General features: G+C 44.8%; 1 protein-coding gene across 1 annotated transcript in view; it reads left to right on the top strand.

Annotated features, from left to right (window-relative positions):
• The first annotated feature begins 850 nt into the window (after positions 1-850).
• ANKFY1 (ankyrin repeat and FYVE domain containing 1) overlaps positions 851-10412 on the top strand; it is a 68273-nt gene continuing 58711 nt past the window's right edge. The window contains exon 1 of the mRNA XM_072136142.1: positions 851-1013. Within this exon, the coding sequence (XP_071992243.1) occupies positions 890-1013 (124 nt within the window). The 5' untranslated portion in view covers positions 851-889. The remainder of the gene's footprint in view (positions 1014-10412) is intronic.

Here is a 10412-nt window from a genome sequence, read left to right as displayed (position 1 = left end):
AGCCTTGGGACAACCTTCACCTTTACAGATTAGGGCTCATTCTACAAGATCTACTGCTACTTCCTGGGCAGAGTATGCAATGCTCTCTATAGATCAGATCTGTCAAGCAGTTTCTTGGACTTCTTCTAATACTTTTGCTAAACATTACAGGCTGGATGTCTCCTCAGCTGGCTCAGCCTTTGGCGTATCGGTGCTATCTACAGTGGCTTCAAAAATTTGTCCCCCCCCTTTGATTTGCTATCTAAATCCCATCAGTGCTGCCTGTAGGACGAGAGGAAGATCTAAATTTTGCTTACCTGAAAATTTCTTTTCCTCGAAGTCCAAAGGCAGCACTATTATATTCCCTCCCAATAAAATTTTTTTGCTGCATAAAACACGCCTCTTCCTTGACTCCTAGGATACTTATAGGGCAGTCGGTTAATTGATTTATTGTTAATTAACATTGTTATTGTGTTCTTCTGTCATAATTAGGACTCCAGACTCTTACCCATCAGTGCTGCCTTTGGACTTCGAGGAAAAGAAATTTTCAGGTAAGCAAAATTTAGATCTAAAACCTATATAAATTTGGAATCCCTGTGATCGTGTCAACCCAAAGAATAAAGAAGTGTCATGTGGAGCGCAGATTGAAAGCTGCAAAAACAAGCCCACAAGAAAACCCTGCCTATGTGTTTTTTTTGACGATTTCACCTCTCTTGGATTTTTTAAATTTATTTTTTATTAAAAAAGGTATCGCATTTGTAATGCTGGGAGTAAAAAACAATCCTCCAATCCGTGCAGTGTGCTGAGAGGATTTCCCCACTATAGAAGACTAGTGTGGTAGTTTCTCCATTCTTCCGCTAGATGGCACTGAACGACTCTTTAATAGTAATCGCTAACACAAAAGCAGCGAATGAGTCAATGGGTTTCCTCTGTGTCACATCTCCCGGGAGCTACCTCACCCCGCCTGCCCACGTTACTTCCCATCTACCCGCTCTTCTCGCGATATCAGCCGGGCGGATCCATCATGGCGGAAGGTAAAGAAGTGGTCCTGAGGGAACCTTAAGGGGGCTTAAGGGCGGGAGGTTGTTGGCAGGTCACTGGGTGTTGGGGCGGAAGTCCAGGTGTGTACGTGTGTTCCCGGCGGGTCAGTTGACCACCACACACCGTTATCCTGTCAGTGTGTCAGGGGCTATGGTGCAACATCCATAGTCCATACACTGCGCTGAGGTGTAGCGGCTGCAACCCATGTGACAGGGTTACACCTCTGTGTGGAAAGCTACATGGCAGGAAAACATGACAGCCCAGCCCCATAGTGTACTGTGCCACAGCATCCTAGCCCCATAGATATACATTTTACTGTGCCACAGCACCCTAGCCCCATAGATATACATTTTACTGTGCCACAGCACCCTAGCCCCATAGATATACATTGTACTGTGCTACAGCACCCTAGCCCCATAGATATACATTTTACTGTGCCACAGCACCCTAGCCCCATAGATATACATTGTGCTGTGCCACAGCACCCTAGCCCCATAGATATACATTGTGCTGTGCCACAGCACCCTAGCCCCATAGATATACATTTTACTGTGCTACAGCACCCTAATTCCATAGAAATACATTGTGCTGTGTTACAGCACCCTAGCCCCATAGATATACATTTTACTGTGCCACAGCACCCTAGCCCCATAGATATACATTTTACTGTGCCACAGCACCCTAGCCCCATAGATATACATTGTACTGTGCTACAGCACCCTAGCCCCATAGATATACATTTTACTGTGCCACAGCACCCTAGCCCCATAGATATACATTGTGCTGTGCCACAGCACCCTAGCCCCATAGATATACATTGTGCTGTGCCACAGCACCCTAGCCCCATAGATATACATTTTACTGTGCTACAGCACCCTAATTCCATAGAAATACATTGTGCTGTGTTACAGCACCCTAGCCCCATAGATATACATTTTACTGTGCCACAGCACCCTAGCCCCATAGATATACATTTTACTGTGCCACAGCACCCTAGCCCCATAGATATACATTGTACTGTGCTACAGCACCCTAGCCCCATAGATATACATTTTACTGTGCCACAGCACCCTAGCCCCATAGATATACATTGTGCTGTGCCACAGCACCCTAGCCCCATAGATATACATTGTGCTGTGCCACAGCACCCTAGCCCCATAGATATACATTTTACTGTGCCACAGCACCCTAGCCCCATAGATATACATTGTGCTGTGCCACAGCACCCTAGCCCCATAGATATACATTGTGCTGTGCCACAGCACCCTAGCCCCATAGATATACATTTTACTGTGCCACAGCACCCTAGCCCCATATATATACATTTTACTGTGCTACAGCACCCTAATCCCATAGAAATACATTGTGCTGTGTTACAGCACCCTAGGCACATAGATATACATTGTACTGTGCTACACCACCCTAATCCCATAGAAATACATTGTGCTGTGCTACACCACCCTAATCCCATAGAAATACATTGTGCTGTGCTACACCACCCTAATCCCATAGAAATATATTGTGCTGTGCTACACCACCCTAATCCCATAGAAATACATTGTGCTGTGCTACACCACCCTAATCCCATAGAAGTACATTGTGCTGTGCTACAGCACCCTAGTCCCATAGAAATATATTGTGCTGTGCTACAGCACCCTAGCCACAAAGAAATACATTGTGCTGTGCCACTGCACCCTAATCCCATAGAAATACATTGTGCTGTGCCACTGCACCCTAGCCACATAGAAATAACATTGGGTCCTGTATTGACAGCTTCTAACAGAGAATTGTGACACTAGCGCCATATAGTACTGTATTGATCTATGACACAGCAGGACTAATGCATAGAGATACATTGAGTGGAAACACAACATCCACACTTTATAGGATGGTCGACTAATCAAGTCACATCCAACCAGAATAAGGGGACTTTAACATTTCTAACTCCTAAATTATAACTGAATTGTGACTTGTACCTGAGACATTACACACTTATACTGAGCTCATACAGAAAGACTCACATTGAAGAATATTCTCCACATTAAAAACCTTTTGTCAGATATAAGTTGGCAGACAGCCCCAGCCCACTGACCACTTGTTGGGCGATACACGTGGGGACTCTTCCCTCTCCCCCTGCTATCGGTTTGCTTCACTCCTCTGCACCACCTATGTTATCTCCCATTCAGGGTGAGATCACTTCTTCACTGCTAGCCTGTTTATAAGCGGTAGGTCTGCTGTTAGGTCCCTTTCATATCAGTTTGAAATGGACAATTTACATTAGAGTTCCATCAGTTTTCAGTTTCTTTGTCAGTGAAAACAGACTGATGACTGTGGTCCATATTTTCTATGGCAGTAGCTCAGTGAAAAATGCATTTCAATTCCATGTATCTCAGAGGGCAATGCATTTTTGATGTGTCCCAATAAACTTGTGTAACACGGTTTATCCATGTGTGTGTGTGCGTGAAGAAAATGCATATCTAACAAGACCCATTGGGGGGCAAACTTTACTGGCTCAACGCCAATTTTTTTGTCGACTAGGTCTGTGGTTTCCGACATGTGCGCCATATTTATGATGTGTCATTGCCACAATTTAGCTTCTTTTCCAACAACTGTGCCAACTTATAAACCACTTTATGTACGTGGACTTATATTTCTGACGCTCATTTGTTCTTACAGTGCGCCATGAGCAACACACGCGTGAAAAACGCTCAAGTGATTGATCTATGTATATTGTTTGTGCAATAAAAATATGTTTGGTCATAAAGGCAACATCCTGTTGTTTTGAGTTGCTATGTTTAGGTTGAAATGTGATTTATTTTGAATATAGCAATATTTCACCTGAGTGGATGTGGTCAGTGGGGGCACACACCTGCATGTAAGGCCACGGTCACACGTACCGCTAGGCGCCGTCATAACTCGTTTAAGCCGATCGCATGCGTTTCTCTGGAAACGCATGTGCGTTCGGGCCGAGGACCTCCCCCTGTGCGCTAGCGTTGCGTTATGAACGGACGTCTAACGGTACGTGTGACCGCGGCCTCGGTGTGCTTGATTTACAATCTTTCTGCCTGGTGGTAGATTTCCTTTAACCGTGTTAGTGCATTCACACGTGGTGTTTTGGTTCCGTCAGGACACGTGGTTTTAAATGACTACTTTGAAAGCATTTTACTTCCTTGCACACGCAGCAGCTTACACTTACAGCTATGAAGAAAAATGCTTTCAGATTAGCCAAACACATTGTAACATTTAAAAACACAAGCGTCCTGGCGCATCCAAAACGCCACCTGTGAATGCACCCTTGTAGTTGTGGCTGACCATGTGTGGAGATGCATATAAATGGCCGATGGTCTCCTGGATTATTGTATCAGGATAATTTCATCTATTCCAAGAGAATTGTTGCACAATCTTTATTTGCCTCTGGAATTTAACTAGACTTTTTCACAGATGTATTGACATGTTAAACCTATGATTTGTGTGGCCATTTACCTGCAGTTGTAGTAGTGATGTGACCCATCTAAGTTTAAATCCATCACCCTGTGCTTGTGACCCATGTACAGTCAGCAGATTATTGTTGTGATGATCCTAGGGTCTTAAGGCTGACTGTCACAGCTCAATGCACAGACCTTTGTCAAAGGATCTGAACTTAGGATGTTCTTTGGTTAACCACTTGTTAGCTGTTTTTTTGAAAGGGAACCCATAACCATGTTTTTAAAAAATAAAGCTATAGGAACCTATCTGACAGGCTGTTTTTAGCTAAAAGTAGTTTCCATCAGATCCCCATAGTTATAATCTTGCCTGGTATCTATGCATATTTGGAGCGAGTTGAGGAGGCGTGGCCTAATGTCGTGTGACCAGGGTGACATCATCAAAGGTCCTTTAAGCTACTTAATATTAGCAAACTGTACCCCATGTACATATCTGACCACATAAAACAATCACAGCAGCCTCCATGGACTTCTACTCCTCTCCCTGCAGGCTGCTGTGATTTCATGTGATACCATAGTCTGTGATTTTATGAGATATATGCTTAGTGTTCAGTTTCTAATTCTACAAAAGCCATAGGACCTGTGATGGTGTCACCCTGGTCACATGACATTTTAGCCGCATACATAGAGGATGGAGAGAAGCTGCTGGACTCAGCCCCAGGAGGCCACGCCCACTTCCATTCGTTGTAGACCTGCTTGAATACCGGAAAAAACTATAAAGTTGAATATATGGGAATCTCAGGGGAATCATTTTGAATAGATCGTTACTATGGCTCTATGGGAACCTGTCAGTACCTGTATTTGTGAAAAATGTGGTGACGGGTTCCCTTTAATTACAGTAAGTATATGTCCTTTTGCAGTTATATAATGAATTCCATCAGCCTCCATCATCTGTCTTCATCAAAAGGTTTGATTACTGAGTTTTTATTCACAAGTAGTGCCAGTATTGCATTTTAAAATTAAATTAAATAGCTACAGAAAGGAGCTTGAGCCAATTGCATAATGATGATGGAAACGCATTTAAATGGGTGGGGGGTTATCACAAGCAGTTTATAAAATGAAAGCTGACTTGTGATTGGTTACCATGAGCATCTAGAACAGTTTTGCTATCAGCCATTTGTGATAAAATCTCCCCCAATTTCAACTTCAAGTTAACATTACGGTAATTCATAAATGCATTATATGATTAAAGAGAAAAGACGCGATAATGGAACAAAATCAAGCTTTATTAGGTACAAAGATATAGATAGAACAAGAGGCGGGATAATAAAAAATAAATAGTCCCCCTGATCCAAGTATGAGTAAGAAATAAGCAACTGTAGTGTGAGTAAGATCACTGCATTGAGCAAAGAATGTTAAGTATAAACAAGTCTTTTATATATGGCAGTCAAGCAAAATAATTACCACGAAAAGGGTGGATGAGTATACAATGCAACACTAAATGTGGCCCATAGTATGTAAGCTGAAAACTGCAGTGATGAAAAAAGTTAGCAAACAATTGGGTAAATAAATTCACATTACCAGGCAGATGTTATCAAAGGGAGAGGGAGACCAATGATGTCCCACGTGTATCGCCGTAATTCATAAATGTGATGTTAACACAATATTAATACAGTGCAATTGGGCAAAGCACCTCCCTGTTGGAAACGTAATAGAAAGTGTGTGTAAAATCTCCACAATTGCAACGATGCATATGCATAATTGCCTTTCAGAGCTCTAGAAAAGCTAGGTGATAAGTGAACACCTTTTATTGTATTTTTATGCACTGATACAGAAAATCGTTATTAAATGTACATGTTTAAAATCCTGGTGAATTGCCAAAAGAGCAATGCTTCATGTAGTTTTAATTTTGACCCCTGGGGATTACGGTAGACTTATTGTTTTGGCTATTCTTCCACAGTGGTGCAAGGTACAGATATTTTAGCAGATCAAGATGATGGAGATCCAGGGTCGGACTGGGGTACCTGGGGCCCACCTGTGAAATTGATTTTGGGGGCCCACCTACTACTACATAGAAATATTCTGGGATAAGGGAATTTCTAAGCACTAGCGGGGGCAGTGAAATAAAGGATAAGCTAATCCCTTTCTCCCTCCCTCTCTGCTAGTGCTCGGCTCTTGGTTTGTGTACAGGGGCTGCAGTGGTGACGTTATCTCAGGGCGTTAGTGTTAGGGATAGTATAAGAGTTACCCCTGGTTTCCAGTGCTTTCTGCCGGTGGCTGGGCTGTGGTTAGGGATAGTATAAGCGTTACCCCTCCTTTTCCGGGCTTCTGCTGGTGGCTGGACTGTGTTTAGGGATAGTATAAAAGTTACCCCTGGTGTCCTGGGCTTTCTGCTGGTGGCTAGGCTGTGGTTAGGGATAGTATAAGAGTTACCCCTGGTTTCCCGGGACTTCTGTTGCTGGCTGTGCTGTGGTTAGGAATAGTATAAGAGTTACCCCTGGTGTCCCGGGCTTCTGCTGGTGGTCATGCTGTGGTTAGGGATAGTATAAGAGTTACCCCTGGTTTCCAGGGCTTCTGCTGGTGGCTGGGCTGTGGTTGGGGATAGTATAAGAGTTACCCCTGGTGTCCCGGGCTTTCTGCTGGTGGCTGGGCTGTGGTTAGGGATAGTATAAGAGTTACCCCTGGTGTCCCGGGCTTCTGCTGGTGGTCGTGCTGTGGTTAGGGATAGTATAAGAGTTACCCCTGGTTTCCAGGGCTTCTGCTGGTGGCTGGGCTGTGGTTAGGGATAGTATAAGAGTTACCCCTGGTGTCCCGGGCTTCTGCTGGTGGTCGTGCTGTGGTTGGGGATAGTATAAGAGTTACCCCTGGTGTCCCGGGCTTTCTGCTGGTGGCTGGGCTGTGGTTAGGGATAGTATAAGAGTTACCCCTGGTGTCCCGGGCTTTCTGCTGGTGACTGGGCTGTGGTTAGGGATGTAAGTGTTTGGACTGTACACCAACCTTCCAATAAATCTGATGACAATAACCCTACTCCGGCGTCCCGCACCACATAGACAAGTCACACCTGGCTCTCTGACACTATAGATATAACTGTACATAAGCTGAGAACACTCTCACACTAGAAGGTTATTCAGTGACTACAATACTGATCTGACACAGGAAGAAGTAGCATCTTGTACCTCACAGGTGACTTGTCTTCTCCTTCACATAAAAAATTGTTGTAAAATCTGGTTGCAGAATTTTCTGGCAGATGTGTTCAGCTCTGGGAAGCAGATCCCCCGCACTGTGCTCCTAAAAATACCACAGTTACTTACAGTATAATGTCACCTGGATAAAACAATGTCCCACACTGTACTTCTAAAGAATCTACATAAGAAACCCCTTTGTGCCCCCAGCATATAAAAAATTACATTGTTACCCCCAAATATATTACTATACTACAGTCCATGAATAAATAATACTGTGACATTAAAAAGTATGTGTGTATTATATAGCCTGCCAGCCCAATGTAGTATGTAGCCAGGCTATATACTACTGAAGGCTGGCAGGCTATATACTACTGAAGGCTGGCAGGCTATATACTACTGAAGGCTGGCAGGCTGTATACTACTGGGGGCTGGCAGGCTGTATACTACTGGGGGCTGGCAGGCTGTATACTACTGGGGGCTGGCAGGCTGTATACTACTGGGGGCTGGCAGGCTGTATACTACTGGGGGCTGGCAGGCTGTATACTACTGGGGGCTGGCAGGCTGTATACTACTGGGGGCTGGCAGGCTGTATACTACTGGGGGCTGGCAGGCTGTATACTACTGGGGGCTGGCAGGCTGTATACTACTGGGGGCTGGCAGGCTGTATACTACTGGGGGCTGGCAGGCTGTATACTACTGGGGGCTGGCAGGCTGTATACTACTGGGGGCTGGCAGGCTGTATACTACTGGGGGCTGGCAGGCTGTATACTACTGGGGGCTGGCAGGCTGTATACTACTGGGGGCTGGCAGGCTGTATACTACTGGGGGCTGGCAGGCTGTATACTACTGGGGGCTGGCAGGCTGTATACTACTGGGGGCTGGCAGGCTGTATACTACTGGGGGCTGGCAGGCTGTATACTACTGGGGGCTGGCTGGCTGTATACTACTGGGGGCTGGCTGGCTGTATACTACAGGGGGCTGGCTGGCTGTATACTACAGGGGGCAGGCAGGCTGTATACTACTGGGGGCTGGCTGGCTGTATACTACTGGGGGTTGGCATATATGCTATATATATGATGGAGTATGGAGGGGGCAGTATATACAACCCCTTGTATACATGAATTGGAAGGGGTTGCTGTAATATAATTATATTACAGCAACCCCTTCCATTTCATATACACTCGGGGTTGTATATACTGCCCCCCTAGGGCCCCCTTTGCCCTCCATTATTTTTAGAAATTCTCCGATGCAAACGGAGGCCCCTGCTACTTTATGTCGGCCGGGTGTCGGTGTCTGGGACGAGGGCCCACAGGGGAATTGCCCGGCCCCCCCCGGCAACCCAGTCCGACGCTGTGGAGATCTGTGCGCTGAAACTTATAGTCCTTGCTAGTACTTGTCTATCAGTCATAGAAAAGTACACAAGATGTATTACAGACAATTGTTATGCATTTGAAAGCATCTGAAAAATCCATGCCCCATACTGTAGAAACAACTCCATTTACATGAATAGAATGGATTTTCAGTCTCATAAATTTCCATAACTAATCTGCTGCATGTAAACATACCATGTTCCTTATGATCTGTGAAGTCACTGCTAATAAATAAACCAATATTATATTAAAAGGGTTGTTTGGCCATTTTTTATAAAGGTGGGTATTGGTGTAAAAGCAAATGATAGTTTTATTATGACACTTTTTAGCCCTTCAGCAGTGATGCAGCCCAGCTATAGAAGGAATGGAAAATAGAAATTGACATTCTCAGCCATTCCCAGGCTTCACTGGAAGATGACTATACTTTCATATTCTCTGGGTAAATGAGTCATGTGCCTCTGGTCACTCCAGCACTGGGACTATGATGTAAGATAGTCATGTAAAGGACAGCACTATCCTTATAATGTATAGTATATTGTGCAGTGTGTGCATGTTCTATGAAAGGAAGAAATCTAGATGGTCTTCCCTGTGTTATTAACATCAGCTATTTGAATTTCCATTACACTTAATACTTTAACTGATTGAAAAAATATCATTATGCTGTTTTAAATTTCTGAAAGATGTCACTTAATTTATTTTCACCACATCCCTAGTGAATTGTTGTATTTTTTCAGGCAAAACTGACTAGATTTATTTATTGAAAAATATGTTAACACAAAAATAGAAAAGTAGTAGTTTGGGCAGCGCTTGTAAGGGAAAATAGTGGGTGCAAGCTTCCAGAGGCCTAACCAAGCCACACCTTCTCTCCCTCAGCCGGCAGGATGTTTCTTCACTGGTGCAGCTCGTCGGCCCAATAGAAAGCCACTCAGCACAGACCACTGAGGCTCTGCTCACATCAAAAGGAAAATTTTCGATGCAGCAATTTTCTTTTTGGAAGGAGCCTTGGACAACCCCTTTAACCCCTTCCCAACATTTGACGTACTATTACTGCATGGTGGGAGGTGCGTTCCCGCAATATGCAGTAATAGTACGTCAAACTTTATATTATAGCCGACACCCTCCTCTAACACCCGCGATCGGTGATTTCTCCGATCGTGGGTGTTAACCCCTGACACGCCGCGGTCGAGCTGACCGCGGCGTGCTAGGGGCATTTAGCTGGATTCGGACCCCCCCACCCCGCTCTGATCGCAGCCCCGGGACTGCCGGTGCCCGGAGCTGCGTGATCTTCTTCCGGGTGCCGGGTCCGTGCCTTCTGGCAGGACCCGGCTGTGACACACTGAGCATGCACAGCATGCTCAGTGTGTCACATAATACAGTGTAATACATCTGTATTACACTGTATTAGGTGAAGAATA

This window comes from Engystomops pustulosus, chromosome 2 (assembly GCF_040894005.1).
Source record: "Engystomops pustulosus chromosome 2, aEngPut4.maternal, whole genome shotgun sequence".
Taxonomy (NCBI): domain Eukaryota; kingdom Metazoa; phylum Chordata; class Amphibia; order Anura; family Leptodactylidae; genus Engystomops; species Engystomops pustulosus.
The sequence above is the reverse complement of the archived record's forward strand: the minus strand, read 5'-3'. Positions and strand labels throughout refer to the sequence as shown.